The 22910-nt window shown below is 32.3% G+C and overlaps 1 protein-coding gene across 8 annotated transcripts in view; it reads left to right on the plus strand.

The window, feature by feature from the left end:
* Positions 1-9025, plus strand: part of LOC132720681 (liprin-beta-1-like) — a 97912-nt gene extending 88887 nt beyond the window's left edge. For 6 of the 8 annotated variants that reach the window (XM_060704866.1, XM_060704895.1, XM_060704882.1 and 3 more), the window contains 2 exons: positions 312-371; positions 8511-9025. In XM_060704866.1, coding sequence (XP_060560849.1) covers positions 312-371; positions 8511-8564 — 114 coding nt within the window. In that variant the 3' untranslated portion in view covers positions 8565-9025. Of the gene's footprint in view, positions 1-311; positions 372-5478; positions 5539-8510 lie in introns of all 8 variants that reach the window. The other 2 variants (XM_060704874.1, XM_060704889.1) reach the window with 2 other exon arrangements.
* The last annotated feature ends 13885 nt before the right edge of the window (positions 9026-22910 follow it).

The following is a 22910-nucleotide window of genomic DNA, read 5'->3' on the forward strand; positions in this document are numbered from 1 at the left end:
CACCCATGTGGCTAGGGACCATTAGATCACCCATTACTCTTGTTAAGACTTGTTGTTACTGACCACTATATATACTATACTATACTATAAGTGCAAATTCAGTGAAAATAGTTGAGTACGCTGTCTGATGAACAGCCCTTCTTCTCTTTTTGAATGGAATTTTTTTTTTATTCAATTTGAATTTTGTTGCTTTGTTATCTATAGCGCTTCACAATATAATACATATATTACAAAATGGTGGTTTTTATATCCTTATTATTTTGCTTTATTTGTTTATGTTTTTCTTTTCTCTCTCTCTGTGTGATCTACAGCAAGATGCCAAGGCAGCTAAAGAAATCGGTGCATACTCTAAAGAAATTTCAACTCTAACAGTAAGACGATTCATTCCTTTCCTAGCACAGTATTGTCAGATATACCCTCCACCTGCTGGAACAAAAAAATAGTCAGCCTTTGCCACCAGTATAGAGCCAGGCCAGCCTGCACATCCGTGCAGTCTGACCAGGCTCTATACTGTTGGTAGCTCAACTTTTGTGTTTTGATGGTGAAATCCCTTAAACTTTGAATATGGACTGTTCCAAATTCAAAGCTGGGATGATCCATTACACAAATTCGGCAGGCTAAGGGATAAAGAGCGGACCACATTTAAACATTGTTACATTTGAATTCAGACTGTATTTAGGTAAAGAGAATAATCAAATTTTGGATGACTTAGAATAATTAATTGATTAATTAATTGATTGATTAACTATGATTATGAATATAGTGTATGACTGTCCTTTACATAAGTCGGAATTCTAGATGACTTATAATAATTAATTGATTAATTAATTGATTAATTTACTATGATTATGAATACAGTTTGTTCTTTATATAAGTCAACACTTTGGATGACTACTGTTTGAGTTCAGACTGTTAGGCTTGAGGTTTTGACCATGCTGCTAGTTTTGGGTTCATTATTCAAAATGTGGAATTTCCATTCAAAATCAGCTTGTATTTTGTTTAAATTTACAATTGCATTTTGTATTTATTGAGTTTTAGAATTTATTGGAGAATATGAAATTTAAATGGATAAAGCAGAATGAGAATCTTGTTTATGCTTAAAAGGCTTTGTTTAAATGTGGTCCAGAAATCGTGAAATGTTTAAATGAGCCGCGTCACGACATAACCAACAAAATCCGCGCAGTCTGATCAGGATCCATGCTGTTTGCTATCAGTTTCTCTACTTGTAATAGGGTTTGTAAGGGAACAGCATGGATCCTGATCAGACTGCGCGGATGCACAGGCTGGTCTGGATCCATGCTGGTTGCAAACCCATTATGTTGGTTTTGTCGTGACACGGCTCAAATAGTCCAGTATTTGCGTAGATTATTCGAATGTAATTTTTTATTATTTAGCATGGGATATTTTTTTTCATCATTCTAAAAAAAAGTTTGTAGAACTGTATTGTAATTAGATGGCATTGTATATTTTATTTCTCAAAGAGCACAGCACTTAACTTTATTAACTCATTGATCACTAATGGGTTGGAAGAAAGATCCAGCAATCAGTATAGAGAGCAAGGTCAGCATGCCTGTCCATTAACCCATGACCTCCTGAAGGAGAGTCCGGCTAAGTCTGCACATCCGTGTAGTCTGACTAGGCTCTGTAGTGTTGTCTGATGAACGTATGATTTTCATCTTGACATCCCCAAATTGATAATGGACAGTCCAAGAACTGGCCTGATGGTAATGAATCTTTTTCCAGGATTAAGACAGTCTCAAATTTCAGCATTTTCATTTGTCAGTGTACATTCAGAGCTGGTCCTAAGGTTATAATACCTTTTCCTGGCATCAAGCTTGAATCTCGGGAATTTTCATCGGTCAATTCATATTCTGTGCCAGTTTCTGACCATTCAAATACATGTAGATTCTGAGTATTTCTTTATAACATTGTCCTTGGTTTCTGACTAATTAAATACTTTAGATTTGAATTTGAGCGTAGAAAAAATCTTTATAACCTTTTGACCCTGGACAAGTCCATTTATGAAATTTGGCAGGTTATGGGTTACGTCTCACCAGGCTTTATAGTCTATACTATAAGCTGCTCTTGTATTTAATAATGGACTCTTCCAAATTGAAAGCGAGGCAAGTCCATTTCACAAATTCAGGGTGAGAATTTGAAATATTTCAAGGTAACAATGATATAGAGACATTAAAATTATATTTTGAAATTTTGAAGCGTTCAGAAAAATTGAATGAAAGTTCAAATACTTTTCTGACCATATATTTATTTATGTATTTATTTCATTTAGTTCATATTTATGTCATATAAGTTTTGATCATTTATTTGTGTACGCTAAATTTAGTTTGTTATATTATACTTTAGAATTCAAAGTCCTCATAATTCTGGATTTTTACTTTCAAATTGATGTTAGATCTAGATGTTAAGATCAATTTCATCTGGTTGACTTTATTGTCATCTCAAAATTCATGTTTAGTTGTTACATGTCATCTTGAATCATTGTAAATTTGGAAAAAAAATCCATAATTTTTGGCTAAATTTACTGTCACATGAAATCCCTAATTATTGGCTAAATTTACATTTTGTTATTGGCTCAATTTACTAGACTAAGTGTTGCTAAAACCCATGGTTTTTTGGCAGAATTAATTTACTAGAATGTAAAATTCCATGGTTATTTCCAATAACCTTAGCAATCACATAAAATCCATGGTCAAATTCATGGTTATTTGCTGAATTTACAAGCGTGTTAAAATTCATGGTTATTTTCCAAGTGAACTGTTATTGTATTTCAAGAATTGTGCATTTTCTTTTACATAACAGACCATTATAAAAGCAAATGCATAAATTCACTGATTTTTATGCCAAAATTAAGCAAAATTCATCACATTTTAAATTATTTGATTCTTTGTTAATTTCACATCATTAGAATGTTATACATACTTGAACTAACAGCATTTTGTGCAAAATGTAATTTGAAATTCCTTCTTTACAGTGCTATAAAAGAGTTTATAGGTTATATATAGTTCATAGGGCGATCTTGTTGATCTTCATTGTCGTTTATTACAGGCAGAACTGTGGGGCTGATTTGATTTAAATATAGCATGTATGTCAATATAATTATGAATATGTCATTTTTGACTGAAACAACATTAAAACACACAAAAGCATGCATTTAAGTTATTAAAATGATGGGTATTCCAATTTACTTGCATATAAGACAGAACAGTTATATGTTGGGGAGTGTAAACTTTGGAATACGAGTGTGAACTTTGGGGCTTGATTGTAAAAATTGTACATCAGGACCGGGTTGTTCAAAACATTGGTTAAAATTAACCAATGGATAGCTTATCCACTGGCTAAATCCTTAACCAGCGGCCAGCTATCCAGTGGATAAAATTTCATTGTTCAATAGTTGGATAGTACACGGGCTACCTAACCAGTGGATAGCGTATTTATCCACTGGTTAAGTACCACAATGCAACAGGGTTGGTTAGTGATTCTGGAAACAAAATGGCTGATTTTTTTATGAATAATAAATTTATTAGAATCGAAAAGCTCCCAAAAAATAGTTTTGCATGTTTTGTGCTTTCTTGTTTTTGGAATTAAACAAAAATAAAAGTATATCAGAGGCCTTAAAGTATTGATAGATTTATTTTTCCCTTAGAACACACATACGAAAAAATTCAAAAACAACTTTTTTTTAAATTCTGAATTGAAATTACTTCCATTAGATGAGTTATGTTCTAACTAAGAAAATGAGTACTGACACTTGTGTGTTTTATTAAAGAATAAGAAAGTTATGACTGTTTAACTGAATTTTCTGAACTACAACAACAACAAATTTACATTGAAAAAGGGTTCTATAGCACTTTTTCAGAAATGTTTCAATTCAATCCTATGCATTTTATATGAAATGTTCTAGTTAAGAAAAATAAACATATATTTGCAACAAAAATCTTGTTTTAAACAAGTTTTAATGATTTTTACTGCTTTAATGGTGATGACTAACCACTGGTTAAGGGCATTATCCGGTGGTCATAGGACTGGTTTAAGTTAACTGGACCGGGTTGTTCAAAACATTGGTTAAAATTAGCCAATGGATAGCTTATCCACTGGTTAAATCCTTAACCAGCGGCCAGTTATCCAGTGGATAAAATTTCATTGTTCGACAGTTGGATAGTACACTGGCTACCTAACCAGTGGATAGCGTGTTTATCCACTGGTTAAGTACCACAATGCAACAGGGTTGGTTAGTGATTCTGGAAACAAAATGGCTGATTTTTTGATGAATAATTAATTAGAATCAAAAAGCTCCCAAAAAATGATTTTGCATGTTTTGTGCTTTCTTGTTTTTGGAATTAATAAAAGTATATCAGAGGCCTTAAAATATTGATAGATTTATTTTTCCCTTAGACACAAATAAGAAAAAAATCAAAAACAATTTTTTGTTCAAATTTTAAACTAAAATTACTTCCATTAGATGAGAAATGTTCTAACTAAGAAAATGAGTACTGACACTTGTATGTTTTATTAAAGAATAAGAAAGTTATGACTGTTTAACTGAATTTTCTGAACTACAACAACAACAAATTTAGATTGAAAAAGGGTTCTAAAAGCACTTTTTTCAGAAATGTTTCAATTTAATCCTATGCATTTTATATGAAATGTTCTAGTTAAGAAAAATAAACATATATTTTTAAGAAAAATCTGGTTTTAAACAAGTTTTAATGATTTTTACTGTTTTAATGATGATGACTAACCACTGGTTAAGGGCATTATCCGGTGGTCATAGGACTGGTTAAAGTTAACCGCTGGATAACGCATTTTATCCGTTGGATAAGTTTTGAGCAACAGAATTTATCCAACAGACAAAATTTAACCAGCGGATAATGAATTTAACCACTGGTTAACACTAACCAATGTTTTGAACAACCGGATCCTGCTGGATAACGCATTTTATCCATTGGATAAGTTTTGAGCAACAGAATTTATACAACAGACAAAATTTAACCAGAGGATAATGAATTTAACCACTGGTTAACACTAACCAATGTTTTGAACAACCGGATCCAGGAATTTTCTCTTCATTAGCGCACTACAGTATCTAATTTGTGGTATATTATTAGTTACAATGATTTTTCACATGTTATATGGCCATATATAAAATGATTTAGGAAATATAATCCGAGCCACTAGGCTAGGGTTATATTGCAAACAACTATTTATATATGGTCATATAACATGTTAGAAATATTTATAACGAATTTATAATACTGCAAACTTCCTTTTTTTTTAGAAAAAAGTGAGGTTTCTTGGAAATTATTAAAAATTATATAAGCGTCACAATTATCCAATGAAAAGTGACGTTACACACATGCAGTAATATAAAACCAACCTAAGGCATAAAATACCATGTGGTAAAAGTATGACATTGTACCCTCACAGTAAGTTTATGATTACATCAATTTTATTCTGCAGACTCTGGTAGAAGACATGGACACAGGAGAATCTGTTTGATTTTAGAAACAAAACAAAAATGTGATTATATATCCCACATCATAACACCTGTTTTTATTTGCTCTTCTCTCTTTTTCTTTTATGTCTTAATTGTTTGGTCTGGATTAACCATCAGCATATTTTAATGCCTATAAAAGAAATCTGTAAAGATTATGCAAAGGTTATGCTTATATGATTATATATTTACATATATAATTCTGGTTCCTGCACAGTTAGTTTGTCTTAAACGTGGGGAGATTTTTTATACAAATAATTCCAATGGCAGTTGCTTTTAATTTTTCATTGCACAATATAGTATGCCTATATTTTTTTGCCCATATATTTCTATTTTCTTTTTTGCCATGGCTGAACAATTATTGATTAATGACCGGCTTAGAGCAGTTTAATGTTCAAGAATGGACATGAAATTCTCTGATTATAATAAATTTGTTAGAATTTAAATGTAGTTATTTAGCCAGTAGGGGGTAATACTCTAGCTTAATGGTTATGGTAGCTAATTTTGAATCTCATGACCACACCTCTGTGGATACAGATCCCAGTAGGGTCTGTGGATTCCTACATGTGGGTGACCAGTCCATTTAGCAGAATGTGTAACTTGTTATCTTTCCCAGACACTTGCCACAGTCTGATAAAATGTCTGTTTAAAGACCAAATAATTTCCATATTAAGAGAACCAAAATTACCAAATCATTACCATACCAACCCATCTTTCTATTTTAATTACATCTACTAGTATACTAGCAAGAGCCTGTCTTTGATCTAAAATGACTTTCTTAGCCCTGTAGATGGGATGATCTTTATTATAAACAATACCTTTAACATAACCAAATGACACTTGTGTTTGTGTTTTGTGTGACTTTAAACTAAACTAGACAAACTTTAACATTGGTTAGGCTTCCAAAAAATTTAATACATGGGTCATGCATCTTTCAGTAAGAAAATTATACTTTCTTTTGTAACAACCCTTTCCTTGCCATACTTTTTTCACGAAAATCAATAACTCTGTGTAAAGTTACACATATGTATGTCTTTAAATGCTAGTAACATATAGCATAACATGTAACATAGGTTAGTAGCAATTTCTTTTTCTCTCTTTGTCTTAATAGACGGTTTTATTGACATAAATAGGTGGTTTTATTGATATAACTAGGAGGTTTTATTGACATAAATAGGTGATTTTAATGACATAAATAGGTGGTTTTATTGGCATAAATAAGAGACTTTATTGACATAAATAGGTGATTTTATTGATATAGAAAGGTGGTTTTATAGACATAACTTTTTATCAGGGAAGGTAAAAAGGACTTTTTATCAGGGAAGGTAAAAGGGCTTATTCTATGTCTTTTAAGAGGGGAATTCAGTTGTTGATGTTATTAAATTTTCCATTTTATTTATGTTAGAAGTATATAAGTGTACAATTATTACTTTTTTTAGGGGAAAGGTTTAGTTTTACTTCTAAAACTTTGTGAATCTATAGTCTGTATTTTATTACTAATAAGCAAATAGAAAGATCATTCAACAAGGTTTTGTTTGTTTGTGTGGTTTTTACACTAGCAATCGGTCAATCTTACCGGCTGTCCTGGATAACAAACCAGTAATGACCAATGTCATCAGAAGTGACCAGTCCAACTATCAATCCCAAATGATTTTTAGATTGGCCTTGAAAGACAAATGACCATTGGTCAGTGTCACTTAGAAGCTTTCACTTTGACCCAGGATCGAACCAGGAACCAATGTATTACAAATCTTGAAGCCTCTGAGCTTAGCCGGGAGACAATACTGTATGTCCTTTACATTAGTCTAAGCCGGGAAGATCAGTGAATACAATGTGTAAATTATTATTGTGAAATCAGTTGCTTTAATTAGTAACACACCATATTCAAGATGATTTAAAAAAAAAAATGCCTTGGTTCAGGGAGCTATTTTAGAACATAATATTAGCAATGGATTTGTCAATTAGGGTAAAAAAAAAACTATGTAGAATAGATACTTTGATACTTTATGTTGTGAGTTTTAAATGAATTTTAACATTATACATTATTAATACAGATTGCCTAAAGCTGAATGAGTCCTTATTGATGTCACCTGCACTGCACGTGTCTTTTTACGACCCCTGCATGTCAGATATGACCTTTTTTCTATTTTTTTTTTTTTTTTTTTATTTAATTATCAAATGTATCAAAATAAAATGATTTTCAAAACATTTCTCCACCCAGGACCTTTAATCTTTGCACTTCTGTATCGTTAAATCTTGTAATTTTTAATGATTTAGTTATAGACATCAATAAGGACACATCCAGTGTTTGATACTAATTTTAAGTACATGGAATGTAATATTTATATAAATATTTTTAAAGCAAAAATTTAAGGGCTGATATGCATCATTAATTATGCCAATTTTTATTTTGTATGAAGCTATATTACCATAGCAGGCTTGCATGTAAGCTGTGTTTGCCGATCCCATGACCTTTTTGCACTGAATGCCAGTTTTAAAAAGCCATTTTATCACACCTGCTGCATTGAAGACAAAAAAAAAGATAATTATGCTATACTGTCATAATTCATTTAGTTTAGTTTTATTTTAGTTTGATTGTGTTGGAAGCTATAAGCTTATTGAAACACTCTCGAATCCTTTCATTTATACATTTTCAGTTATAAAGTTACAATGTGTCAAATCATTGTAAAATTTATTTAATTTCTTCCTGTTTGTCACAGATATATGTGATTATATGTCAATGTTATGGAACATGAAAAAAATGAAATTAATTTATTTGCATGTAGTTATGAAATCTGAATATTGTTCTAAATTGTTGAATAAAAGTAAAATTTTCAATTCATCTGTGTATTTTGTAATTACATATTTTCTCAAGTGATACCATTGCAAAGAGCAAAAAAGTTTATTATTTCAGAAAAAAATGTAACTGAGATTGATTTTTTTAAATGAATAAACTTTATTCATATTTAAACTTGAATTTTTTATTCCTCTGTTTCAGAATCAACTTGGAAAAGAAAGTTTCTTTGACAGTGTTCCCTCATCCAATGTATGAGACCTGGTCAACAATGTGGAACTTGAGCTCATACCTACAAAATTTATAATCAAACACACCAAAAAAGAATTATGTACAGTTCGATTAGCGAAATAGAACTATGTGATTAGTGTACAGAAACAGAAATAAAGCACACCAAGGTTATGAAAATTGAAGAAAACATGTTTGAACAAGTTAAATAGTAAATCAGGGAGATGTGTATTTTTATGGTTGACTTTTTTTTTTTCACACAGAAAAATTACAAAGTGATTTTTTGTGACTTAATATGCATAACATAGACTTGTGTGTCACTTTACGAAGAAAAAAATCACTTATTCTTAAGTGAAACATATTTTTGATTAAGTATTCAAAAAGATAAGCAATTGAATTGAGTATCTATGCATTTATCAATATTATAGATGGAAAGTAACTTCCAATTTTCCTTTATGGTTCCTTGCCTTTACTTGGATTCTTAGGCAAGGTTTATCACTGTTGTACAGCGTCCACCGGATATAGCCCCTAAAAACACCGAAAACGAAAGTAGAAAGCAGTACACCGAGTACACCTAAGGTAATGTTTTAACTTATTTCTTCATCATAACTTCATTGATTTTTCCAAACTAAACAATTTTGTGAAGCTAAATGGTTCTTGTTTAAGAGCAATATTTGCTTTTGTCTGCAAATTGAATACTTTGTGTTATCTTGGCGATAAAATGTAGCGTATTTGTTGATATGTGCGAACGATGTTGATATTTACCACTAAATCGAGCCCAAAACGCATTTGCTGTATCAAAATTAGCCATTTAACACAAACTATAGTCCTCCCTCTACTTAGATTTGAGTTTACACTCTTCAACTCGATCTGCTTTTAACAAAATTTGCAAAAAACGGCCTTGCCATGTGTACAGAGTCTAGCAAAGAAAACAAATTTAAGTGAACGGGGTGTTGTAGTTTAATGTACAGGGTTTAGTAGATGTGTACGGTGTCTAGCAGTCAAATATTTTTAAAGTATAGTCTTTTATATTATTTTTAATTGGAAATAATCTCATTTTAGACTAAACATGGGTAGATTTGAGGACGATACAGAGGTATTTGGTAAATAATTTAACTTTTTTGTGTTTTGAGCCTAAAAGTATAGCTGCGTTGAATTCGTATTGTCATACCATCAGCTGAATAGTGTCTGTCGGTATTTATAAGACATGTTGAGGAGTCTTCTGACCAACTCGATGGAAATGGTCCGAATGGGGATTTATATTTATACATGTATAACTAGCCTACACATAAGACATGAGGTTGATAATTGATCAGACAATTAAAAGATTATGCACGAGTGTCATTTTCTACAAAACGGCATAAGCACTGTCTTCTATAAAACAGTTTTAGCCGCCTTATATAAGCTATTAATCGACTCAAAAGGTACCGGTAATAATATGCCGAATAGACTCTTTAAATGTTTCATATCAGTCTGCACACTCTGTACATTGGTATGGCATTGTTGAATTGAAAACATAAAATACCATTATTGTCATCATCGTCATCATCATCAATGAATAGTCATCATTATCATTATAATTTTTAGAAAAAGCAGCAACATAAACGGCAGCATTGTATTTATTAAACAATATCGAAATCACAAGTGAGGCCACCCGAGTTTGACTGCAAAAAATATGAAAGACTTTATAATGATTAACCTAACTGATCAAGGCGGATATTTTATCAAAGCTCATTAACCTATGTTTGTTTTTCAATGAAGTCTTAAGACCAGTGAAATAATAACCCAATAAAACAAGTTTAGATCAAGCATAACCCAAACATGGTTTGAAATTGTTTAAGACAAATTATAGAATTTGCTGTACATAATGTTCTACCACTATGGAATGAAATTGTGGTCTTTTGAGTTTTACGATTTCCCTATTAACTTTTAGTCACGAATAAAAAGTGGTATAGCAGGACGGAAACTGTTTACTGCAATTAATATACATGTTGCGTAACATGTTTACAATTTAAACATTTTCATCTTTTATAAAATTAATATCATTCACTTCACAATCCCTGCTCCCGACATTAATCGTTATTTCTTCATCAGCGTACGTGTATATGCTCTGGTACTGAATTTATTTTACAGAAAATGACATTCGTTTTCCTACTACACCCCGTACAATCGCTAACAGTTTTCCATCTACACCCCGTACACATCCGTGCTAGACTCTGTACACAAGGCAAGGTCGTTTTTCGCAAATTTTGTTAAAAGCAGCCCAAGTTGAAGGGTGAAAACTCAAATATAAGTAGAGGGATGGCTATAGTTTGTATTAACGGCGGAATTCGATACAGCAAATGCGTTTTGGGCTGGTTTTAGTGGTAAATATCAACATCGTTCGCAAATGTCAACAAATACGCTACAATTCATCACCACAATTTAACAAAAAGTATTCAATTTGCAGACAAAAGCAAATATTGCTCTAAAACAAGAACCATTTAGCTTCACAAAATTGTTTAGTTTGGAAAAATCAATGAAGTTATGATGAAGAAATAAGTTAAACACTATCTTGGGTGTACTCAGTGTGAAGCTTTCTACTTTCGTTTTCGTTGTTTTTAGGGGCTATATCCGGTGGACGCTGTACAACAGTGTTTATTGTACAGGGATTTGTGTCCAAGATTTATCCCAACTTGTGCAAATAGTAAAACAATGCTAGCTAAGGACATGCCTTAGGCTACCAATACAACTTGAGGCACCAGCCTGCACATCTATGCAGTTGGACTTTACCATCTAATGATGGCTGCCAGTGTAAAAAACAAATTTTGACGTAAGATCCTTGGAATTTAAGGCAAAAAACAATTTCAGTTGAAATTCTTAAGTCTGTTACATGACGTCGGCAGAGTATGGGATACCTATGAACACAATTAGATCTTGGTGATAATTCACTTGATTTATGAGTCTGTTTATTCAGGGAAAAGGAATAGGGAGGGATGGCCAAGTGGTTAAAGCATTTGCCTCCAACCCAAGGATCATGGATTCCGAGCCCAACTGAGGTAACGACCTGATTTCCTGGTGTGGTACCAGCACTGGTTAGTTCTTGGAAAGGAGACTTGAGATTTGTTGAAATAAGCTACAATAAGCTTTAAGCTTTATACACAAAAGACCATAAATTAATGTTTCAACTTTGAAAAGAAATATCTTTGTGAGTAGTGCTAGTTCAAATGAAGTGGAGATCTGGAGATAGCAATGTATGCTATTTTAAAATTTGTTTTATCAATGTTTTTTCTTTTCTTTTTTTCTTTAATCTTTTTTTTCTCTCATAACTTTGTGCCTGTCTGGAGAAAAACAGTATGTGTTGTATACTGGTAATATACTTTGTAATTTATTACATGATAAGGTCATTTTTGATTAAAAAAATGTCTTTAAAAGGTTCAAGACAACAATGTCATAACTTATTCTTTAATTTTCGTTAAGTTATGACATTTATTCTTTGAAGTGCTACTTTTGTACCTCTATATTCAGCCTTTCTGAATATCAGTTACCTCTTTTGTCAGAAAATGTATAATTTGTGGAATTTTAAAAGCCATAGTTGGAGACCTGTGTCACCTGACCCTTAACCACTTCTTTATTCATAAAGATAAACTTGATGATTGTATATCTAGATCGTATAAAGAGGTGACATGTTGATCAAGGGGACTGACTACCTAAGGTTTCATTCCATGTAGCATGGGTGACAACCATTTTGTCTTGTCACAATAATACAAAGTCTATTCCATGGTTGCGTTTTCTTCATGCTAGTTGGCTATATATATTTAAGTTATTTTTAACTTTATTGTGAGGTCATCACTTTTATTACCATAGGGGCAAGCTATTTATATATACAATGTACTGACTGAAAAGGGAACAGAGCAGACCTTGATCAGATGGCATATGGATGTGCTGGGAAATCTTGGGGTCAGCACTGGTCACATGGGTAGATTTATTTGTGGGCAGTAGGCTAAAGGGTTTTGTTAATTTCTTTACAATCTCGAAAATTAACCGGAATACAACACACACTGTTTTCTTCTCCTTTTGCCAAATGCTGATAATTTTGAACAAGAGTTGTGATTCTTTTATCGATTCTTTATATGTCATATTAAATTATATGTAATATTGAAATGTGTATAGAAACTGTGTAATTAAATTGTACATAATTTGCATGCGTGTAAACAATTTACATCAAAGATATCATTGTATAATAGTCTCATAGTGATGTATATAGTTTAATAATATGTTGAAAGTTTATTTTTGCATCATGTTAATGTATGGTTCATGTATATGGAAAACAGGTGATGTGAAATTTAATTGAAGTATTTGGAGGACTAGTGATACTGTGAAATCATTGAAATTCATAGGCATTTATTTTGTACTTTTAGAGAACCAATCTGGGTTGGCACACATGTGTTTTTTTTAGCTCACCTGTCACAAAGTGACAGGGTGAGCTTTTGTGATCGCTTTTCGTCCGGCGTCCGTCCGTCGTCCGGCCGTCCGTCCGTCCGTCCGTCCGTAAACTTTTACTTTAAATGACATCTCCTCATAAACCACTAAGCCAATTTCATCCAAACTTCACAGGAATGTTCCTTTGGTGGTCACCTTTAAAAATTGTTCAAAGAATTTAATTCCATGCAGAACTCTGGTTGCCATGGCAACCGAAAGAAAAGACTTTAAATATCTTCTTTCAAAAAACCATAAGAGCTAGAGCTTAGATATTTGGCATGAAACATCTTCTAGTGAGTGTCTACCAAGTTTGTTCAAATAAAAGCCCTGGGGTCAAAATTGGCCCCGCCCCGGGGGGTCATTGATTTTCCCTATATACATATAGTAAAAACTTAAAAAATCTTCTTTTAAAGAACCAAAAGAGCTACAGCTAAGATATTTAGCATGAAACATGTTCTTATAGGTGTCTACCAAGTTTGTTCAAATAAAAGCCCTGGGGTCATAATTGGCCCCGCCCCGGGGGGTCATTGATTTTCCCTATATGCATATAGTAAAAACTTAAAAAATCTTCTTTTAAAGAACTCAAAGAGCTATGGCTAAGATATTTAGCATGAAACATGTTCTAATAGGTGTCTACCAAGTTTGTTCAAATAAAAGCCCTGGGGTCAAAATTGGCCCCGCCCCGGGGGGTCATTGATTTTCCCTATATGCATATAGTAAAAACTTAAAAAATCTTCTTTTAAAGAACTCAAAGAGCTAAGGCTAAGATATTGAGCATCAAACATGTTCTAATAGGTGTCTACCAAGTTTGTTCAAATAAAAGCCCTGGGGTCAAAAATGGCCCCACCCCAGGGGGTCATTGATTTTCCCTATATGCATATAGTAAAAACTTAAAAAAATCTTCTTTTAAAGAACCAAAAGAGTTAAAGCTAAGATATTAAGCATGAAACATGTTCTAATAAGTGTCTACAAAGTTTGTTCAAATAAAAGCCCTGGGGTCAAAATTGGCCCCGCCCCGGGGGATCATTGATTTCCCCTATATGCATATAGTAAAAACTTAAAAAATCTTCTTTTAAAGAACTCAAAGAGCTATGGCTAAGATATTTAGCATCAAACATGTTCTAATAGGTGTCTACCAAGTTTGTTCAAATAAAAGCCCTGGGGTCAAAATTGGCCCCGCCCCGGGGGGGTCATTGATTTTCCTTATAATTTTGTGTATAGCAAAAACTTAAAAAATCTTCTTTGAAAAAACCCAAATAGCTAGAGTTAAGATATTAAGCATGAAACATCTTTTAGTGAGTGTCTACAAAGTTTGTTCAAATAAAAGACCTGGGGTCAAAATTGGCCCCACCCCGGGGGTCATTGATTTTCTTTATAATTATGTGTATAGCAAAAACTTAAAAATCTTCTTTGAAAAAACCCAAATAGCTAGAGTTTAGATATTAAGCATGAAACATCTTCTAGTAAGTGTCTACAAAGTTTGTTCAAATAAAAGCCCTGGGGTCAAAACTGGCCCGGCCCCAGTGGTGTCATTGTTTTTAACTATATGTGTATACATGTAGTAAAAATTTAAAAAAAATCTTCTTTCAATAAAGCCCAATGAGCTAGAGCTTAGATGTTTAGCATGAAACATCTTCTTATGGGTGTCTACTGAGTTTGTGCAAATAAAAGCCCTTGGGTTAAATTGGCCCTGCAACGTTGGGGGGGGGGGGGGGGGGGGGCCTATATACAGGTGAGCGACCTCAGGGCCATCATGGCCCTCTTGTTGTGTGTGTTGTTTAATTTTGGGGTGGGGTAGGGAGGGATGGATGGAGATATTTGACACAACAGCCTTGTATGGAATTTTTTTGTTATATTGAATTTTTAGGAACGTTTTTTGAGTAAAGATTGCCTCATACCTTACATATTTGTTTTGTTGGTATGTTCATGGAACTCTTTCTTTGTTCCGTGTTTCAGGTTGATTTTGCCATAGGCAAAAGTTAGGTGTTTCTAGTTTACATCATATGAGGGGCATGATTTTAACTTACGTCAAGGCTACACCTTGGAATATCCTTATGTGTTAAGGGCCTCCATGGCTAATTGGTTAAAGTTACTTACTTCATACCATATACACCTCACGGCTGTTGATTCAGAATCTTGCCAGGAACTTTGGATACTTTTGTATAAGAAAGTATCCAGCTGGCTTACGAAAGGTTGGTGGTTCTACTTGGGTACTTTCTTTTGACTGAAATAAAGCATGGAGGGGCAACCGAATTCTTCTTGTCATACTAAAGCCGGACAGTTGTCATGTGACTTCTATGTGGTGTGAGTTTAAACTAACCAACCTTTTTTTGTTACCGATTTTTTTATATGAATATTAGTGATTTCACAGTATCAAAGTTTTGTGCCTTATTTGACTCATATGCTTGAAATTTTCAAATGAGATAAACTAAAAAAGATTTTGCATTTTATATTAAATTAACTTAATGTATATAATTTTATGTTTTACAAATCAAGAATAAAGATGTGAAAATATGGACTAGAAATGTATTGAAGTTATTGTAATCGAGGCAATATTTTGCTTGATACTAGTTAAAATAGGGGAAACAAATTGGTTAGGCCTTAACCTGCTAGAACCTGAAAGTGATAACCTTTGGCCCCATTAGAGAGTCTGGCCAGCCTGCACATCCATGCCGTATAACCAGGATCTATACTGTTAATAGCTGAATTTTTTTTAAAATTACAATCCCTTAAAGGGACTTCACTGAGGTTTTTGTCAAGTCAGGACTGGAAATAATTTTCCGAGACTTGTGTACCATTTGATGTAGGTCTATACCAACAACTTGTGTGCAAAATTTCAGATCATTTGCTCATTATCTGTATATGGTCTTTACGAGGGTATGCTTGTAAAGGAAGAGTTTATGGTACTTCAAATAATCCTGTGACAAAACTAGAATTAGTTCGGCTGTATTATGTTCTAGTAATTCCACTAGCTCTCCATAACTAAATTTAACGTCTTACTATTGTTTTCATTATCAACTGTTAATGCACGAAAATAAAAAAGACAAATAAAGACTGGATTTTTTTTCTTTATCTATTCATACACTGTTAATGCATGAAAATAATTTAAAAAATGAAGACCTCAAAAAAATCTTAATCTATTCATAAACTGTAAATTCATGAAAATAATAATATGAAAAGAAAACGCGGGAATTTTTCTCTGAATCTATTCCAATTTTATATAAAGTCAAATTATAAATATTGAAGCAGATTCTATTTATTGTATAAGGTTCTAGGCTGTATTGCTGCAACAATAGATCTATTTTTAAAATGAACTTTAATTGATTTTCACCAATAAAATTGTTTTAGTACAATGCAATTCATTTGCGATGAAAGCAGAAAAATTAATACAATTGGAACTTACATGTAAAATCAAAAGTAGAGGAATTAATGAACTTTCTCCACTGTGGTTTATTAAAAGTTTATTTTAGAATTTTATTATACAATCATTTAAATTACATTTGTATTTTAAATGAAACCTTTCTGAACATACAGTAATTAGTGGATGGTAATTAATTAACACGAACTATATTTAAAAGGCATAAAGACCTGTTTAGTTCTGGTGGGGGGGGGGGGGGGGGGTAAAAATCTGTGATGTTTGCCAATTTCTTGCTTGCCAAATTTACTATAAAGATTTAGGGCAATTTCTTAGTATGCAATGGGTTCTAAAATAAGGACATGCATTGATTGCCCTGTTCATCCGTCTGTCTGTCCATTTCTTAACTACATGCTTAAGATTGCTGTAAAACTTTACTGATCTCAACTCAACACTGAAATATTTCGAAGAATATTACACCTTACCATGCTAGATTTATGACATGGACTTGCCCAACCTTGTATCAATTGGACCTTTCCATTTTTAGTTTGAGGGGTTTTGAAAAATGAAATAATTAACAATTATAAAATTGAAAAATCAACAGCTTTGCTGCTGGCATTCAAATGGTTAAAGGGAGATAATAACATTGATTAAATAAGACTATAAGGAATATTCAGTGCTTGACTCTTTGCTTGGTATCTTAATACTGGATCATATCAAGAAAGTCCTTTGGAAAGAGTTGCAGCCCTTTGACATTCTAAATTAGTCTTTTTGAGAAGAGTTATGTCCCTTTATGTAATCTACAGCACACACTTATAGGCTGTTTTTCTGAAAGGGTGGGGAAGGGGGTATTGTAATGTGGCATAATTTTACTAGAATTTATTAAATTAGGCCAGTGTTTGGTTAGAAACTAGGAAAATTGTCAATATTGGTTATTTCCCTTGATTCTGCTGCAGATGATAATTATGTAAGTTTCTATCTTAAAAAATTCTATGAACAAAATTATTATGAACTTAAATGTGGTCAAGTTTTTCCTTTGCTAGTAATTTAATGTTAACATTTGTCTCCTTATAGAAATGGTTTTTGTTACTTATTTATACTTTATACATAAACAAGATACAGAATATGAGACACATTTCAAAGTAAAACTGACATAAGGCAAACAGGAAAAAAGCAAGCTTTTTATTTCAAAACGTCAAATTTTACAAATTTATTTTGAATGAAAATCTTAAACTTAGAAATTCTACAAGTCTTAGGGCTGAAAAAATAATAATTAAGAAATTGTTCATATTGAACTGTATTTCCGTAAACCCATACCCTGGTGGAACAGAAAGTGTTAAACCTTTTCCATCCATAGAGCCAGACCAGGCCTCGAGGTTATAAAACTTTTTAGCGAAGTTTAGTCTTAAATCTCTGGATTTTCATTGGTCAGTTTACAAACTGAGCTGATTTCTAACCAATCAAATACTGGAGATCCGAATTTGAGCTTAGAAAATATCTTTATAAGCTTGGACCAAGGTCTATACTATTGGCTCACTAACTTTAAATTTTTATCAAAATTGATAAAGAATTGTCCCTTAAATAGAGGCTGGACCTGTCCATTTGGTATACTTTTGAGATTAATAGTCCAAGCAATAGTCACATTGATTATTATAATTTATCAATATTTAGACAGTGGCATAGTTACTATTAGGCCATGTAGGCCTGGGCCTACAAGTTGGTCAAGAAATTGACATTTTCAAAAGTCCCAAAAATACAATAAAATCAGGGGCGGGTTGTGTTGGTAGTGTGTTCAAGCCTTATGGGCGAATCAAGTGTGTTTTAGGCTTTGCATCTAATCAAATTCATAGACTATACAGGGTTTGCATAAATAAATAATATGTACCGTAAAATTCCTAATAAACGCCCCTGGGGGCTAAACATTTTCCAAAAGGGGAGCTATTTTTAAAACACATTTTTTCCTAAATAAAAAAATCACTGTAAATACATTTAGTGTTAGCAAGTGTTGATAATGACATTAAAAAATGTTAAGGTTTTAAAGTTCATATTATACATATTTGTGTTTACTATAAAATACTATGGATTCTGAATGATTTGAATAAAATTATGGCTTTAATTATGAGTTCAGCACTGATGAGTAGATTGTTTTCCCTATCAAAAGGCCTGGGGGGGCCTTTATTAGGGGAGGGGCGTTTATTAGGAATTTTACGGTAAGCTTTATTTGTTGCCATCCACTGTTTCAAATAAAATGATTTTCAAAAGTAAAGATTTATAGTCCAAGCAATAGTCACATTGATTATTATAATTTATCAATATTTAGACAGTGGCATAGTTACTATTAGGCCATGTAGGCCTGGGCCTACAAGTTGGTCAAGAAATTGACATTTTCAAAAGTCCCAAAAATACAATAAAAACAGGGGCGGGTTGTGTCGGTAGTGTGTTCAAGCCTTATGGGCGAATCAAGTGTGTTTTAGGCTTTGCATCTAATCAAATTCATAGTTTGAAATAAAATTTTGATAATTTTCCTTGAAAATACCTTGAAACGTATAATTATTTTGCTCTTTTTAATCTGAACTTGTTTTGGGGCTTTTGGCCTACAAGTTGAAAAAAGCTGGCTACGCCCCAAGTTAGACAAGATGTTACTTAAACTCTTTGAAAGCTAGTGGCTTTAATATCTTGCCAGTTGCATAACCCCAGAATCAACTACATTTATTTATATCAAAACAGGAAAATTAAAATTTATTGAGGGGAAAAAAATTGACAAAATATACATGCATAATTTTTACCAAAATGTAACTTGACCCTGTGTTACTTAGATAAGAAAACTGGAAAAATTTTAGTGGAATTCAGAGTTTCATGAGCTATACCAAAATGTGGCTTGATCCTGTATATTTTGTGAAGTACGACTGCTTAGCCGTATGAAATTTTGTATGTATAAAGAAATCAGGCGAATGTGTACAGCTCAAGGTCATAGTGAAGGTGATTCTATACATGTATATAGTATGTTATTTTCTAGAATTTCAGATTTTTTGATTTTTTTTTTTTGCTCTCTGCAAAAATTATTTTTCAATATGTTTATTAATTGTATATAAAGATAATAGATCTAGATTTTTTTTGTGTGGGTTTTCTTTGCTTTGCTGAAATAAAAAGTCATATATTTTTAATCATTGAATAGAATATTTTTCCATTTAATTTAATTTTCCTAAACAACATACGGAATTTGGAGGTGTACAGAGTATTTTAAAACTATTTATGAAATGGAATACATTGTAGCAGAACTAACAAGGCAAAGTTTCATGATAATTAAAAACTTAATTGATTATTGTATATTACTAAACCAAAAAAAAGATGTCATACATTGTTTACAAGTATTTAACAGAAATATTCATCCATTCCGTGGTAAAATGTTTCGTGTCTGTTTAGGAAATAGAAAAGTCTGTCACCTAAGTGCAGTAACGGGTTAAATCCTAAATTTAATTGAGGAGTTAACCAGTTATTGCACTAAGGTGATGAGTTGAACTAAATAAGGTATACAGTTTCACCATGAACAAAACTTCCTCGTTTATTGAATATTACGCAACAGTTCCGGAAATAGATTTAATTCATTTAACATGGAATAGTTTCATGAAAAAAACAGTACAAAACTTCCTTGTTGATTGTTGCATTTATTAAACAGAAAAAAAAATCTACCATACGAGTCTAGTAAACCATCGGTTATTGTACATTATTATTATATTCACCATATGCTGTTTTCCATAGTGATTTTTTTTTTGACCATTTAAAAGTTTAAAATGAAATAGATAAAAAGTACTACCTTGATAATTATACAATTTAAAAGATATATGTAATTCTTTGTGTTAAGTTATTGGAAGGCTATTTTCGTTAATATTTTAAAACTGCTTTATTTTTCAAGTGCAAGTCTTGACTGTAAATTATAAATTGATTTAACTGTGTGTGTGATGATTTTTTATAGCATTTTTGTTGTTGTTTTTTTTTCAGACCACAAAATCATGACATAGTATTGAATCATGTGGTTGTATTGGAGATGCACTTCTTAATATAAAAGCACATTTCATGCAATTGTTATTTTTCAATGTGCAAAAATTTGGACTATTTTGTTTTTTCTGTAATAGTTTTTTTTTTTAAATATATAACGAGAATATTACGATTTTAAATACACTTTATAGGGCATGCTGTGGAAATTTTGGATGTTTTTAACTGTTAAAGCAGCATGCCTCCAAATTCATGCTAATTTTCATGAAAAATTTGTAAATGTATTCAAAAGTAAAATATTGTGAAGTGAACGAACAAAATAACTGACACATTGAGGACAAAACTTTTAGTCAACACTTAAATCCACATAAATGCCCAAAAAGAGGTCAAAATATGTATGCAAAAATAGCCCTAATTGTGTTAGTCATGTAGTAAAATTATGGTGATAAATGTTGCTAAATTAGTCATTAATCGCATTATAACATACATAACATGTTAATAATTAATTGAATCTTGAATCTTTTTACTTTCTCAAAATCTTAATATGTTTTTTTCTTCGAAAAAAAATACTTCGACTAATCTGGAGGCATGCACCTTTAATCATGTAAGATAAGCAGTATCTCTTTAATTTAGGAATAATCTATAATTATTTTATCACGTCTTTATGTCTATATGAAAATCACCAAAGTTGTCCCAATGTTTTCTCTATGAAGGAATAAATAAAATCTTTCAGTCTTGCTTCAATATTGAACATTCTTGCTTCAGTATTGTCCAATTTTATTTCTATGAAATAAAAATTAAGAAATTATTTTGAAAGTTATTCAAATTATAACGTGTCAAAAAGAAAATGACCACAGTCATCCAGTTTCTTTAATATGAAGATATGAATATTTCCAAAAAATATACTTTCGCTTCTATGAAGTACTTAGTGACCTTGGACCTCACTAGAAGCTTTTTTATGAAGTTAATGGTTGATTTTCTATCCGCAAATAGCTTGACATGTTGAAAATCTGTCAACCTTCCCAATTTAAGTACAGCATTGTTGTAAGATTTTTCTCTAAGTTTCTATTATTATGATGATGTTGCATCGCACACTGAAAACATTTTTTTCTCTACAACGAACCATGATGGTCTCATGTCCCTATGCTTGTATAAAATCATTTACCATTTCCCCTTTCTTTGTATTTTGAAAATGGTTTTTATGCCACCGCAGCATCTGCGATGCGGTGGCATATAGCGATTCACCTGTGTGTGTGTTTGTTTGTGTGTGTGTGTGTGTGTGTGTTATATAGATTATATAGTGAACTTAAAAAATCTTCTTGTGAAAAACCACTTGTCCAATTTCAACCAAACTTGGCAGGATTGATCCTTGGGTGAAGGGCTTCCAAAGTTGTTCAAAGAATTTTATTCCATGCAGAAATCTGGTTGCCATGGCAACCAAAAGGAACTATAAGAATAAATTTAAAAAATCTTCTTGTAAAGACCCAAAAGGCCTAGAGCTTAGATATTTTGCATAAGGCATTGTCTGGTAGACCTCTACCAAGATTGTTCAAATTATAACCCTGGGGTCAAAATCAGCCCCGCCCCGGGGGTCATTGATTTTTACTATATGTACATATAGTAAAAACTTAAAATAACTTCTTGTAAAGACCCAAAAGGCCTAAAGCTTAGATATTTTGCATAAGGCATTGTCTGATAGACCATTACCAAGATTGTTCAAATTATAGCCCTGGGGTCAAAATCGGCCACGCCCCGGGGGTCATTGATTTTCACTATATGTACATATAGTAAAAACTTTTTATCTTCTTGTAAAGACCCAAAAGGCCTAGAGCTTAGATATTTTGCATAAGGCATTGTCTGGTAGACCTCTATTCAGATTGTTCAAATTATAGCCCTGGGGTCAAAATCGGCCCTGCCCCGGGGGTCATTGGTTTTCCTTATATGTATATAGTAAAAACTTAATAGTAAAAAAAATTCTTCTTGCAATTGACAAATGCTAGAGGTTAGATATTTTGCATGAAACACTGTGAAGTGAACTTCAATCAAGATTGTTCAAATTATAGCCCTGGGATCAAAATTGCCCCTGCCCTGGGGGTCATTGATTTTCAATATATACATACATGTATAGTAGAAAATCAAAAAATCTTATGTCTGAAGGTACAAGGCTTAGAGCTTGAATATTTGTTAAATGATATCATCTATAGGTACTCTACCAAAGTTGTTCAAATTTTGCCTCTTGTGTCAAAATTAGCCCCGCCCTGTGGGCCATAGGTTTTCCTTATATGTATATAGTAAAAACTTAAAAAATCATCTTCTCTAAATTTACAAAGGCTAGAGTTAAGATATTTTGCATGAAACATTATGTAGTGAACCTCTAGCAAGATTGTACACATTATAGCCCTGGGGTCAAAATTGGCCCCACCCCCAGGAGTCATTGATTTTCACTATGTACATATATTAAAAAAAATAAAAAATATTTTTGTCTGAAGGTACAAGGCATAGAGCTTTGATGTTTGCTATATAATATCAGCTATGGGTTCTCTACTAAAGTTGTTTTAATTATGCCC

This window comes from Ruditapes philippinarum, unplaced genomic scaffold (genome assembly GCF_026571515.1).
Source record: "Ruditapes philippinarum isolate M1 unplaced genomic scaffold, ASM2657151v2 ctg2137_1_1_1_1, whole genome shotgun sequence".
In the NCBI taxonomy this organism is placed as follows: domain Eukaryota; kingdom Metazoa; phylum Mollusca; class Bivalvia; order Venerida; family Veneridae; genus Ruditapes; species Ruditapes philippinarum.